This window comes from Aythya ferina, assembly GCF_964211825.1.
Source record: "Aythya ferina genome assembly, chromosome: 15".
NCBI classification, from domain to species: Eukaryota; Metazoa; Chordata; class Aves; order Anseriformes; family Anatidae; genus Aythya; species Aythya ferina.
Window position 1 is genome coordinate 16,375,552 of NC_140314.1, and position 14,998 is coordinate 16,390,549.

The 14,998-nt window shown below is 39.2% G+C and overlaps 1 protein-coding gene across 3 annotated transcripts in view; it reads right to left on the bottom strand.

The window, feature by feature from the left end:
• Window positions 1–3,459: 3,459 nt before the first annotated feature.
• The window catches only part of LOC311445137 (uncharacterized protein), a 64,074-nt gene continuing 52,535 nt past the window's right edge, over window positions 3,460–14,998 (bottom strand). Inside the window, exons 2-5 of one of the 3 annotated variants that reach the window (XM_084536887.1) lie at window positions 14,819–14,948; window positions 13,897–13,936; window positions 7,984–8,080; window positions 3,460–4,186 (exon numbers count right to left, since the gene is read on the bottom strand). In XM_084536887.1, the coding sequence (XP_084393013.1) occupies window positions 3,999–4,186; window positions 7,984–8,080; window positions 13,897–13,936; window positions 14,819–14,928 (435 nt within the window). In that variant the 5' untranslated portion in view covers window positions 14,929–14,948 and the 3' untranslated portion in view covers window positions 3,460–3,998. Of the gene's footprint in view, window positions 4,187–4,319; window positions 4,794–7,983; window positions 8,081–13,896; window positions 13,937–14,818; window positions 14,949–14,998 lie in introns of those variants that run through there. The other 2 variants (XR_014698230.1, XR_014698231.1) reach the window with 2 other exon arrangements.

Consider the following 14,998-nt stretch of genomic DNA (forward strand, 5'->3'; position numbering starts at 1 on the left):
AAATAACAAAGATCTAAGATTGTTGTGCACACAGCCAAAACTCCTTCACAAGAGCAGCAGTATAAAAAGCAGTATATTGTAGTTTGATATATCACAAATAATAAACCAGAGCCCAGAGAGTATTTTCCAATACATTCAACTCAGTCTAACAGATGTGAATTAACAAAACATTTTGGATGCTCCTTAATGATAGCACCTTTTTCTGCTCAGTTCAGGTAAAAGTACAATCAGTCCCTGCTATGAATCTTTACATTTTCCCTAACAACTCCTGGTTTACTGAAGTTCAAAAAAAGTTCATTACAGTTCGGAAAAAAAACCACCATTTTTAATCTCTATTTAAAACGAACTCTTTAGGACAAGGATGTTTTCTACCAGTCTGTGATCAATGTCTAGCATAACAGACCCAGGATCTCCACAGAGCTCATAAAAGTATTAAGAATAGTAACACCATGTTAGCATACAAGCCATGCAAGCAGTAATAATTTATATGACCTTCTCATCTGCTGATACTGTTAGCTCAGTTCTCGCCCTTCTCTCTCTCTTCTCTGCAGGGAACTTCTGAAGTTATTAATCTCATACAAGTTTAAAAAATAAAAATAAAAAATTGAGCTTCACTCAAGTGCATCAGGGGATCTGTGAAAGTTTGTCACAGATTATGTGTCAATGTGGGCACTGTTACATAGAGGGTGCATTATTGATAAAAGTTAAATATTTCATCTTTCTTTGCTGTCTCTAAACAAAACTGCCATTTACTTACTGGAACACTGAAAGTTCAGCCTTTTCAATATTATAACAAGGAAACATGCGGCAAAATTCTCTCTGAAGTAAACAAATACCATGTCCTCTCTGCAGCTGTGGCAGAGGAAATTCACTGCATTTACTCACTCCCCAGACAGGGGTCTGCAAATCCAGAACAGTCCTGGGTGGGTGGGAGGGAGCAGTGGTGCCCTGGGATGTGCTCAGCACTCTGCCCAGAGTGCACCCAAATGGGAGGAGGACAGGTTCAAATCTACCTTTATCTCACTCCCATAGGCCAAGTCCAACCCATCCTATTAGCTGCATGCAGGTGTTTCTGAGTGTGTTTGTGCTTTAATTATTCATAACATCAGCTTCATATTTTATGGATTATTCTGCATCAGTACTAGTACTTGCCTCGTGCATTATGCATGCACCTGATTCTGTTCTGGTGGAAGGCATAAAAGACACAAAGCATGTCTCTCACCTGTAAGCTTCTGATTAGAAAAGAGTGCTTCTAACCCTGAGCCTGAAATGAATCCCAAATGTGTCTTCCTTTGTCCCATAACTGCACTTTGGCAAACAACAGGTGGATTTTTTTTCCTCTTCTCTCTCACTCAAGCTCTCTTTATTTGACTTTATGGCTATGGCCAACTTATAACAAAAAAAAAAAAATTCCATTAAAAAATGAACATTTTTCCAAGTCCCAGTTCAGAGCCACTGTCTACTACAAAAACTATAATAAAGTCTTTTTTTAAGATAAGTATCTCTGAATGAACCAAACTCATCAAGTCTGAAGTCTCAAAACATGGTCACTGCATTGCTGTTTTATTGTGATAGGCATCAGAGAAGACAGAAATCTGTTTTTATCATGCTAATACAGCTCACTGTATGGAATATGAAACAAATAATTGATAAGTTTGATATGCAGAAATCCAAGTGAGAGTTATTTTATTATTATTATTGCTAATTTCATTGCACCATATGCCTTGCTGGCGATGCTGTATTCTTTACTTCTCTTCCCCAATGTAACTCAGTCACAGACTGTCCCCACCAGGCCTCAGCTTTTCAAAGAAGTTTTTCAGGATCAGCCTGAGGAGGAAATGATTTTATTCCACAAGGAAAATTCAGGTTGTGTGGGGGACAAACTTGCTCAGAGGGACACAGTCTGGCATAACTCCCACACGGGCAGGTACCCAGGAATCACAGAATCACAGAATCACAGAATTTCTAGGTTGGAAGAGACCTCAAGATCATCGAGTCCAACCTCTGACCTAACACTAACAGTCCCCACTAAACTATATCCCTAAGCTCTACATCTAAACGTCTTTTAAAGACCTCCAGGAATGGTGACTCCACCACTTCCCTGGGCAGCCTGTTCCAATGTCTAACAACCCTTTCAGTAAAGAAGTTCTTCCTAACATCCAACCTAAAACTCCCCTGGCGCAACTTTAGCCCATTCCCCCTCATCCTGTCACCAGGCACATGGGAGAACAGACCAACCCCCACTTCACTACAGCCTCCTTTAAGGTACTTATAAAGAGCAATAAGGTCGCCCCTGAGCCTCCTTTTCTCCAGGCTGAACAAGGCGAGCTCCCTCAGCTGCTCCTCGTAGGACTTGTTCTCCAGGCCCCTCATCAGCTTTGTTGCCCTTCTCTGGACCCGCTCAAGCACCTCAATGTCCTTCTTGTAGCGAGGGGCCCAAAACTGAACACAGTACTCGAGGTGCGGCCTCACCAGAGCCAAGTACAGGGGGACGATCACTTCCCTAGCCCTGCTGGTCACACTGCTTCTTATGCAAGCCAGGATGCTGTTGGCCTTCTTGGCCACCTGAGCACACTGCTGGCTCATATTCAGCCAACTATCAACCATCACTCCCAGGTTCTTCTCTCCAACCACTCATCTCCCAGCCTGTAGCTCTGCTTGGGGTTATTGTGCCCCAGGTGCAGGACCCGGCACTTGGCCTTGTTAAACTTCATGCAGTTGACCTCAGCCCACCACCTATAACCATTTACCCCCAGGGAAGGATTCTGGCCCCACCAGCCCAGTAGTACACACAAGGGCCTTCTCTACAGGCCCCTTATTTGTCTTGATGCCAGCTGCAAAGCAGAGCTCAGCTGGTGTTGCCACATCAGACGGCCTCCTGGCTGGGTTGCAAGGGTGACCAGAGGCTCAGCACAGTGATATGGAACTCACCGAGCTGTGGGCTGAAGCAAAGCAGGGGGAGGAAGTTGTGGAAAGGGGTAGTTCAAACATCCCATGCATCTCACTGCTAACTGTTCAGAAGGGGTCGATCAGTTGGGTGCTGTTTTCTTTCATACAACCTTCACCATTTCTCACCTGGAGCAGGAAACCTGACAGAGAAAAAAATCACACTTGCCTTAATAATATGGGAGCATTAAGAGCATGCTGACACAGCTGAGAAGGTACTGATGAGCAAAGACTTTTTCTCTGCAGCACAGTGCTGCTCCACTGCTGGTGTCTGTTCCCAGCATCAGCATGTGTTGCCATGTGCCACCTGTCTGCACATCAGACAGCATGGTGTCTGCTTCACTCACAGAAGTGGTGGCTCAGGGATTTTAGCATCACACTCCCCTGTATGGGGTCTGAATCCACACAGCTCACCAAGATCTGAGGCTGGAAAATGGGAGCTGGGGATTTAGACTTGTGGAAGTGTTACTTTGAAAGCAACAAAACCTGAAGCTTTTCTTTGGTTACTCTGACAGTGTCACAGAGGATACTGCTTCATCCTGCTGCTCCCTGCAGCTTTCACTGAATGCAATGTTTATGAGGGTCCTACCACCATGGCTTGTGGTGACACAACAATTCTGATAAGTCTCACTCTGCCTATGGTGCAAACAGCCTATCTACAAAAATAAATATTCTAGTCTGTCTTAAGAAGATAATTATTTGTAATTAGATGGCTATATATTGATAAAGACTGGCTATTTCAATGTAGAAGTCTTTTAGTTATCTTTTTGAGTTCTCTGAAAAGGAAAAGACCTGGACAGATTCAGCTGCAAAATAAGATGTCTTGGCAGTCATCAGAGAGTCGAGGTAAAGCAAAGCCAGGCAGTGCCTAGGCAGGGGACAGCTCTGGGAATATATACCTTCATATGCTCTCTTTACCCCACCAAAATACTCTCAGAGGTATCATCTGTAAAGTCAGAGATGTCTTTAGCAGGTTGTCCTTGATAGAAAGCGAAACTTGTCTAGGACCATGTCTGCTCAGAAGCAGCAGCTAGGCTGGCTTATTGGCAGCTTCAGATCAGGTCCCCTTGGGCTTCAGTGTGGCAGAGCTGTAGGGTTTCTGGTAAGGGCTCGGTACAGGACACCACGGCATTGCCAGTTCTTCTCACAGCACCATTGCTTCTTGAGGTCCCACTTCTCAACAACATGTGAAGACTTGACAGCTTGCATGATTTCAGCCTTCCAGAAAAAAAGCACCGAGCTTTGTATCAGGAATAAAAAAAATAAAAATAATTTTTAAAAAAATCAGACAAATTAAAATGAAAACAAAACTAAACAAACAACAACAACAAAACACAACCAACAATCCCCAAGCTGCAATATTTAAGTGGTACCATTATTATTTTTTTTTTTGACTCTTGAAGTCAGAAGTATCAGGCAAGAACACAAAGCACACTGCTGTTTGACTGGAGCAATGCAGGGAAGGCTGCGAATCTGCACGTTCTCCATCACAAGCTGGTCTGTGCTACATGAATGCTGGTGACAGAAGAAGAGAATGAGGGTATTTGCACAGTAGTAGCACGGAGAGCTGCCTACTGAGAAACCCCACTTGCCAGGGCTTGCAGGCTGCTCCCCTGGTACAGACACCAGCTAATAGGTCATCAGTGATGTCCTTGCAAATGCAGCAAGCTAACTTTCAAGGAATATTGCCATGATAGCTCTAGCGAAGGCTAAACAATGAAAGGGTTCCTCAATTACACAGAAATATTTTAAGAAAAACATAGCAAAATTATGTAAATAGATTTAAATAGCAGCCTCCTGCATTCTTGGTAATTGTTTTGCCTCCTACAGCCAGAGTACTGAGTTCTGAGCAGGAGAAGAGTCTTAAAGTAATTATAGCCAAGCAACATCAGCCCTCGGTCCCAGATGACACTAATCAGCATCCTGCACTTAAAACATTATGGGTATTCAACACAGGGAGACTGATGATTGATTCAAGGTGTTACTTTTCCCCATTGCCTTCAGCAGGACTGCTAGCTGCCTTCACTGAGTTGCCTGACAGCCTTTCTCCACTATCATAGCTGGGCAACAGACAGAGGGTTTGGAGAGAACGTACCTATTATGTGTGTCTGCAAACCATAAGAAAATTATGTCAGCCAAGAAATTACAGGCCCTATTTTTAATCCATGTCAGACTTAATGAACTAAAAATATTTTACCTGCCTTCTCTAGTTGTGCTCCCCTACTAGGTGTTCCTTAGCAAAGTTTCATCAAATGAAGATTTTTTTTCCCAATCATCCTTAGGAAACAACAACAACAATAATAATAAATCTGTGCTTTTGCTCACAGTTGTCTTGACTGAATATCTTCCTCCCTTGCCAGAGTATTGTTTACTGTCACACTTATGTTTGCTAACATGCACAGCCCTGCTCTACAGGTGGCAGTGGTTTGCACCAGTCTCCACGAGACAGCAGCTCTCTTTGCTGCTCAGCCACAGTTCAAGCATACAGCAACATCAGGAGACAAAACCTGCCCTTCAGCTTTCCAGGCCACCCTGGTGTTCTCTTACTAAATGTAATTATAGTTTGCTTGTTTTCCATTTGCATATTCGGCAGCGTTCACAGTTATTCCCACCCTACTACTTCTGAGTTTTGTCAGCCAGCTCCTATTTTTCTTATCCCAGAACATATGATTTGGATGTTTTCTCATCAATTTTTCCAATGGCTGAGAAAAGTGCTGTGTGCCAGTAGGTGACTGACATTAATGTCGTAATTGACATAAATGACCTTAAGGAAACAATTTTTGCTACACTTCATCTCTTACTTAAGCCTGAACAATTCCCCTAACACACAGAAACAAAACATATAAGCAGCAAACAAGACCTGGGAGAACCATTTTCCTTCTTAGGAGTTCCTCTTACACAGTTATTGCTATTGGCCAGACTCAGGAGTACACATACAGAAGCCTCTTATCTATTCAGCAACAGATTTTAAGTTGTCATTCAGCTCTTGCTCACCTGTCCAAAAGAAACTCTTCAGTAAAAAGGGGATAGCAAGGGAACAGTGACTGTGATTCACCCATCACTTTAAAGGGGCTATACGGATTTTTTAGCAATGCTAACATGCAGGATCAAATTTTGTTTGCTTTCTTTCTTTCCTTTATAGAACCATCCTCTTCCCTTAGTCTTTTATTAAAGAGTAAATTTTCATTTATGGAATTACACAATGCAGCAGATGCATCTACAGCATCAGTTTTAATTAGTTGGCCAAATGCTACCAATCCTGGTTCTAAATTAATTTAACCTAGATTGTGAGGTTTGTGCTGTATAGTCTTTTATAGTCATTACTATAAAAATGTTTCCATAGTGCAAAAGTCTGTTCCAAAATGGTTGAAGGTAATGAAAAGACTGACATAGAGTTCAGTGAGTCTGAACTGGATATTTCACTTAGATTTGAATTTCTGGGTACCTGCCTTTCTAGATAAAATAAGCTGTATCTCAACCCTTTTGCATGCAACTAAGATAAAGCAAGGAGTAAATATCCTACATCTAGATTTACAGAGCTCTTTTTATCTCTAAAGTGCTTTGCAGGCATTAACCTCATAATCATTAAATATTGATATATGCATGATTAATGCTTTGTTGTTACATTATATAAGAAGAATGATACAAATGTTAGGAGAAGTAATCTGCCTTGGAAGCAAGCCATGAACTTGCAGATATTAAGTCTGTAACTTGTATTTTACATGTGCTCCTATTAAAAAAATGGCAGTTTTAGAAATAGATCTGTGGATACAGTGATCCCAATGCAATATTCTGAGCTTCACTTTAGCATCATCCTGCAACAATAATTGGGCTGGAATTAAAATATTATGCCTAGAAAGACCGTTTTCTGCACCAAGTATTCTTCAAGGACTTGTGCAGCAAGTCCTCTGGATGGGAGATTTTTATGGCCTCATCTACATGACAACTATAATGCTTTATTTTGTACAGTTAAGGGGATGGAAAACAACTGCTAAGGAGACATTTTTCCATCTCTCTGAGTTTACTCATTTCTTGCATTACTATTTTGTGACTTTGGATTTTTTTTTTTTTTTTGCCATGGCTGAAAAAGGGGAAATTTTACACATCAAAAATATTCTTCATTTGACTAGTAAGTTGCTTCCTCATAACTTAAAAAGCTAATAGTGAGCTGCACCCAGTAAGACAAGTATTAAAAGCAGATCTTCAGGTGATCTAATTTAATACAACTTTGGCAGAGTTATACTAATTTGCCATAGCTGAGGAAAGCATCCCAGAGGGTCTCACTGCTATTTATTTTTCTACTATACATCACTGCTAGGTCAGAAAATTCCTGTTTTTTATTAATACAGTTCCTGCAAGAATTACATGGAGATAATGAAGGAAACCAAGAAAATTATTTCTAATGTAGTCAACCTGCTTTATCCAGTATCTTTCCCCTACTTCTAGTATTACTCCTAAGATTCATTGTAGAGGGCTCTTTTCAGCTAATTGCCACTTGAAGAGAAGCAAGAAGCAATTGACTAGATTTTTTTTTTTTTTTGAAAAAAAAACCTTGAAAGGTGGTTAATTGTAAACTGCAAGTGATTGTGCTGGTATTTTTAGTACTTGTCCAGAAAGAAAATCATTCCCTCTTCTTCTCAATGAGTTTATAATAGATTCTAAAGCTTGAAAGTGCTAAGGAATGGAGAAAAGTGAATAAAAATACAAATTTAAAGCTTAGTTATGTATCAGGTCATTGAGTGTTTGTATCAGAAATGACTGGACTTTTTCTATACTGGATCTATAAGTAGATTTAGCATAACTTTGCTGTCCTTATAGTGTTTTGCTTCACCCTGTTTCATCTGCCATTCTGTGAAGTCAGAGCATCTTTCCACTACAGTTGTTCTTTGGGAGTACTCCAGGTGCACTGCTTCACCTCCTCCCACACCAAATGTATTCAGTTTGGAGCATCCCAGCATGAGATGCTACAAATAACTGTCCTCCAACCTACCTGATGTGACCAGATCTCCCAGAAGAGATGGTGGAAAGTTCCCTTACCTAATCCAGCAATTGCCCTCCGCTGGGGAAGCTTGGAGATGTCTGGCTCAGCTCTGGAGATGCATAAATAGATCCTCTGAGACCCGTTGCATAAGACCTGTCATAAAACAATAAAGGACGTTTTATGTTATTTCTAAGATGAAATCACTTGCTTCTCTGTTTTTATGTGTTGTCCCTAAATATACCCTCCAGCTTCTGGACAGTGGTAACAAACATGCTTTTATGATTATGATAAACCTTAAAAAGGTTGCTCAGCTATTAAAGGGCTAGACAGAGCCATTAAAAGAGTCCAGGAAAAAGATGGTAGCCAAGATGTAGTAGTCCTGTGACATATTATTCTTTAAATACCTGCTGATGTAAATTCTTACCCTTTTTTCCTTTTGCTCTTAACTGTTGACTTGCAGGATGGCAGTTAGCTTATGAGCAAACTACAAACCTCCATGCACTGTTAAAGGAGTGTTAGCTGGTATAACACAATTCTGCTCTGTGCAGTAAAATGGTATGCAGTAAACATACCTGGCAAAACTGTATAGAATGCCAAATGACAACTTTCCTGGTTTTGTGATGAATCTGTGGAACTGTTAAATCTGATCCAATTGAAAGAACACTAGTCACTAGTAACACTAGTCACTAGTAACACTAGTGACAGGACCCGCGGGAATGGGGTTAAGCTGAGGCAGGGGAAATTTAGGCTGGACGTCAGGAGGGGGTTCTTCACAGAGAGGGTGGTTGCACACTGGAACAGGCTCCCCAGGGAAGTGGTCACTGCACCGAGCCTGTCTGAATTTAAGAAGAGATTGGACTGTGAACTTAGGCACATGGTCTGAACTTTTGGGTAGACCTGTCCGGTGTCAAGAGTTGGACTTGATGATCCTTAAGGGTCCCTTCCAACTCAGGATATTCTATGATTCTATGATTCTATGAAAGAAGCCTTCCTGACTGTATCAGAAGATTTGAGATATATGATAAGTGAAAATGGATTCCAAGCACTGTAGAGTAGAAGATTTATCTCAAATCAGAATAGAAACCCTGAATGTCCATGCTGAACAATTGTACAGAATGAACCTGGGACTACATTGGAAGAGCAGCCCAGTTGTGTAATATTCTTCTGGACATACAGCAAATTCATAGCCATTCTCCACTTACTGTTAAACTAATACAGGCTGTTGAATTTATTCTCTCAATTTATGCCTTTCTAGGGCAGCAAAAGTCTTGCAATGATTTTTACTTTAAATATATAAATATACATATATATATATATATAGCTTTTAAGTAACTCGCATTTTTCAGTCCCCAACACTATGCACACAAGCCCTACCCTGAACAAAGGCTATTATCTGTACCAGCTCTGCAGTGTGATTTGGTTTTATGATGATGCCCATTGGGAACTGGCCTAGATTGTATTTACAAACACTCAGACCAGTTTTGCATTTGATAAGGAGATTTCCAAATGCAAACCAACATCCCAACAGTGACAACCCAGTTATATACCTGTGGAGTTCTGAAGGACAGAGAACATTTTTGTACTGTACCACCACCACCAGCATCATCCTAAGAACTATTATTATCATCCATATTCAGAGTCTCAGCATTAATTTCCCAACATAACATATGTCATTAGAGCTTGCTATAATCTTGGCACCGCTGGATTGTGCTGTTATTTTTGGCCTGATAACTAGGACCAAGGACAGCTGTGGCATCACCCTGATCATACTGATATTAGTGGCAGGACCAACAATAATCTGATGGAAAGTGAGATGGAAAAGGTATTTGTTATCCACAAGCAAACAGCAGAAAGAGGAAAAGCACAGGAAAACCCACCTATTGTATAATGTTTTTCGGCAGGACCAGTTTAATCAAACATGTATACAACAGTGTAACAGGAGCAAGTAGCAGTCTGTCAAATCTGGGTGTCTAACTGCTCCTTCATCCCCCCCACATAAGACATTTCCACAGAACTGTACAGAGGTCAGGGCTACCAAGCATATTTTTCTAACACATCTCCATTGTATATCGTGTGTAAATCATCCCTAGAGATCATAGAATTAATAGATGGCATGACAATAATGCCAGCAATGTTGTAAAGTTTAGGTGCACAAGGAATATTATCTAAAATATGTCCCACATTAATGTCAGCAAGCTCTGCTTAAAATCTGATTCTAAACTTCCAGAAGCTTGTTTTGATCTACAGTAATTAGGATTCATTCATTAAAATTCATTATTTACAAATATGCATATTGTGAAAGCAAAAAAGTTGTGCACATAAAGAGAAATTAAATATTTTATTACGTAAGCCTATTTGTATTGGGTATCTATGTCTGACTTTATATTATAGCTATATTTTGTTATCTTGCTTAAGCAAAGCATCAATATAATTTTTGGAGTGCAGCATATAATCAGACATCACAGCTGGGGGAATCTGTTCTTTTGCTACAGATTTACCCTGTGGCTTTATGCGAAGAGCTGGGAGTGTAATGCCAGGATTCATTCTACTCAACTGCTCTGTTTGACAAAGATGATACTCTTGTGACAAGCAAGCCTAACAAAGAGATTTTAGCAAGAAGTTATTTATTTACTTATCTTGTTTCCAGGTGAAACATTATTTTGAGGCCAAAGTATTTTTTAGGATTATTTTCATTTTGGTCACTACTTTTATGCTTCAATATGGAGAAATTAAAACTGGATCATTGCTATTACCTTTTGATATTCCAAAAATAACCCTTCATCAACAATTTTCCTAGACAAATACTGATTGGCGAAATACATTTTAATTCCCCTAAAAATATTAAAAACTGGTCACTTTTTTAATAATCTCCAATGATTATATAAATTTAATTATTGAATCAAATTTTATTGGTTTGTAACACATTTTCAACTACATTCCATGATTTACCAAGCTTTTGCAATTTATAGGTTTTTAAATGATTTTTTTTTTAATGTTACTTCACAGCTTCCTTATGCTGGACATTTACTATAGTGTTTACTACCTACTGAAAATAAAAAGTAACATGAAATAACAGTGAGGTAAAACCAGAACATTTAACATTTCTCATAACTTGTAATGAACACCTCTGAATGTAGGCACAGTGAAACAGTATATATCATCAAGACCTCATTTGGAAGTCTGGTGTTTAATCTTTAAATCTCAGTAAAATAAATTATGTTTATGTATGTCAAGGTAATTATCCCATCAAATGAAGGTGCTTTCACACAGCTCAAGTACAAGCAACAGTGATAGCTTTTTCATATTTTTAATACAGTTGGAAATATTTATTTTAGTAGCTACTGAATGGAAAAGAAACACTTCATGCTGCCATTTCCAACCTCCTTAAGGTATTATTTTTAAAACGACCTAAAGAATTCAAAGGCGGGGGCACAATTCTCTGTTGATTACATTTTATAAGTTGTTATAAATGTTTTATAAAATGGAATTGCTTGCTATTAAATACTCCAGGGTTTTAAAGTTATTTCTATAGACCTATTTTTAATTTATACAAACACACACAAAAATAGCTACATTAAAGGACGCGGCAAAGTCACCCAATTGAAAGTTAACACATGCCAGAATTAGAGAAGGCCAAGAAATCTTCCTTCTATCTGCTTCTGTGTGCAACTTCTCCACTGCAAGGAGCACTGCAAACACAGTGTGGAGTTAGAGACTAGATCAGATAGAGTGGGGGAAGAATTAAGTTTCAGCAGGCATTCATAACACTGGCAATTTCTAACTTTTCAATGCATGATCATGAATCCATTGACTCTTAATTTAAAATGCTGTGATCTTTTTAAAGGGAGAAGTTTACAGTCAGATTATAACATTACAATTACATTTCCCCAGATATTTCTTTAGTTCTGCTGTCCCCACTGCTTTTCCCTCCTTTTCTTTTTTCTTGTTTTGCCTTTGCTTTTCTAATTTATGATGTTCTGCAGAAGACAAAAGCCCAGAAGAACTCAGTACACTGGCATCACGCCTGGAAAGGTGACATATTGCACATATATTTTTCATACATTTTCAAAAATATCTGTGCGATATTTTTTTTTTTTGCATGGATTACTGTACGTGTTTGGCAGAGCAACACCCCTCCCTTTATGCTAGGCAACCACACAAGGACATTCTGCCTTCAGTTCCTGCTGAAACTTCCCACAGAAACATACTCCTTCAGAAAAGGATCCCTTGCTCAGAGCAGCTCTGAACTATTCTTGTAGCTGTCAGCAAAAGCTTGCAAAGCTTTTGCAGTGGGAATGTGCTGCTTTATAATAGATTGGGACGTGATCTGAAGCAAGAAGCAAGTAAGTATTTCAGGGTACGGTTCAAATCACAAGCAGAGCCACCACACAATACAATCCTTGGGCAGAGTTCCTTATCTGAGAGTTATCTTATCTTTTCCTTATTCCTAATCTACCTTTATGTGTTAGCACACACACAAAAAAAAGACTTTTCTTTAATAGTAGCTGCATCCAAGCTCTATCCCCCAGATAAAAGATTTTTAAGCAAGTGAAGTAAAAAACACCTGGACTTCAAGAGGAATCTAACTTTAAAGCAAATCTGTGCTTTTTTTTTTCCCCAAAGTTCTGCATTTGTCCTACCTGCACCCAAGATACCTGAGAACCTGGCAGGCTTCATCCAAATACACTTTGCTTTAGAGTGACTTCATGAGCTTGCTCAAGTGCAGAAGTGGCACACCACTGCAACCTCATGGACTCCACCTTGCAGCTGGCCAAGCTGTATTGGGCCTCTGAAAGAGGCTGCAGACAGGCTGATCCTGCATCATACAGATTCTTGACTGAGGATTCTCAGTGTGTGAAGCTATGAAATTCTCATTTACTCAATGCAGAAATTCGGAACTTACATTTTGCACCTGCACTTTTGATGTAGTAATTAAAAAAGTGAGACAAAAATTCAGTACTAAACATTGAAGGCATTTTAGAAATCATAAGTCTCAAAGTTCTGTTCTTTGAAAGCCTGAAAATACTTCTTCCTGGAAACAGTTGTCTTTGTTCAATCCTCCACTTCACACTTATGTGAGGTATAGATACAGAGATAAAGATGCTAGAAACCTATATGCACAACCCTCTGTATTTCATTTAAGGGCCAGGACTAACATTGTTAAGGATATTACCCTTTAATCTGATGGTGAAACTAAAAGCCACCACTAAGGTCACTGAAGGAGAAAAAAAGTTAATGTTGTAGGTTTCATCAAGACTCAGTGGAATATAAATTTAAGTCCCTGTAATGCCAGTGGCTTTTTCCCTGGTTTTCAGGATTTCTATCTATAATTGAAATAAGATTTGGAAACTGTTGAATTGATCTACTAAAAACTAGTGTAATTTGTTTTTAGAGGTTTAGCTGTTAGTGAGCTGTTGTTCAACTACTGTGCAATACCTGTAGATAAAAGACATGGCAGACAAAAATACTGGTTGTGTCTTCACAGCTACTCAATATGTTTTTCTTCTGCACATTAGAATTATTCTGCAAAATCAGTCTAAAAGCATGTACTTCCTGTTCATTATGAATACAGGGAAGAAAAAAAAAAAAAACGCACTTTTTCATTGATGGCAGATATTCCCACTGTTGTCTGTCAGTTTTGGATCAGACAGTATGGATCTCATCTGATATATTCATATATTCAAAGGCAATAGGACAGCCAACATCTTCCAGCAATGCTAGATCATAACTTTATGAGCAATAAGGAAGAACTTACACTGCAGGTTTTAGGAGAACAATCTGCAAAGAATTGAATGCTCATGAAGATTGAGCACCACTAGAGATACCTCTGCTTACATACCTGAACCTTCAAACCATATCAGACTCTGCCTTGACTCCCAAGCTCTGCTCATCTTGCTAGACACTCCCTTCCGAGACAAAGAGCCCAATTGAAATGGCGGGTACCTGAAATGCTCTTCAAGAGAAATTACCTTCTTGCTTGCTTTCCTCTTCTGAGTCCTCTCTACAGACCTGTGAAAGAGATTGAAGTTTTATTTTATTTTATTTTATTTTATTTTATTTTATTTTATTTTATTTTATTTTATTTTATTTTATTTTATTTTATTTTATTTTATTTTTTAACTCACACAGAATTAAGTCAAAGGTAATAATGGTAATGTTTCTTTCCCATGTGCTTTACTTCACATTTGCTCACATTGAATTTCATCTGACGTTTTATTGTCCAGTCACTTGGTTTTATTTGCTGCACCTTCCTGAGCCAGGTCCTGTGTATCAGTGGCTGTATACTTGTCATAACTGTAAGCATAACACTGGATAACTTAAGCTGCAGAGGAGGGGAGGCGGGGAAGTGTAAGGGTCTCTTTTAAGAAACAAGTTTTTCTAGGTGCACATGAGAACAATGGATAATATACAGAATAACCTACACCTGCTGTATCCGGTATCAAGGTCAGAGTGCTGAGGAAGTAGTGTGCAGCAGAAAATATTGTTCTGAGTTTTATTTAAAGGGATACCAGCTATTCTATCAGTTGCAGTTCGCACTCTTTCTATTGCTTTATTTAATCTTCTGTATATTGATAGCTATTTCCACAGACATTAAATGTCAATATTAATTTTAAAGGCAATATTGTATGAAACCAGGAAAATGAAATAATGAAAATATACATGTATTAGCTGTCATCAGTACAGTCCTGGATTTCAAACTGCTGGAAACAAACATGGTTTATTCTTTTCCCACTAAACCAATCCCACTGGCTTCACTTAACACAGCTATAGAAAATATTCCTTTTTGTTGTTTTTGGTTTCTATTGCAGCACCATGAAGGCCCAGGAAGCACTTAATGAGAAATACAAATTGGTGCAAATATCACTTTTTTTTTTTTTCTCTGGCACACACTTTAAATGAGTCTGTATGGTACAGTTTCCAGTCTCTCTGTCTCCGCAGTGCTGTACACCTCTCCCAACACCCAGCCTTCCAGGAAGCATTTTCTTTTCCTGAATTGGCATGAAGCGGTTGCTAGAGGAACCTAACACACAGCAAGCAGAAGGGGGGAAATTGAGTTGGCCTGACAACAAA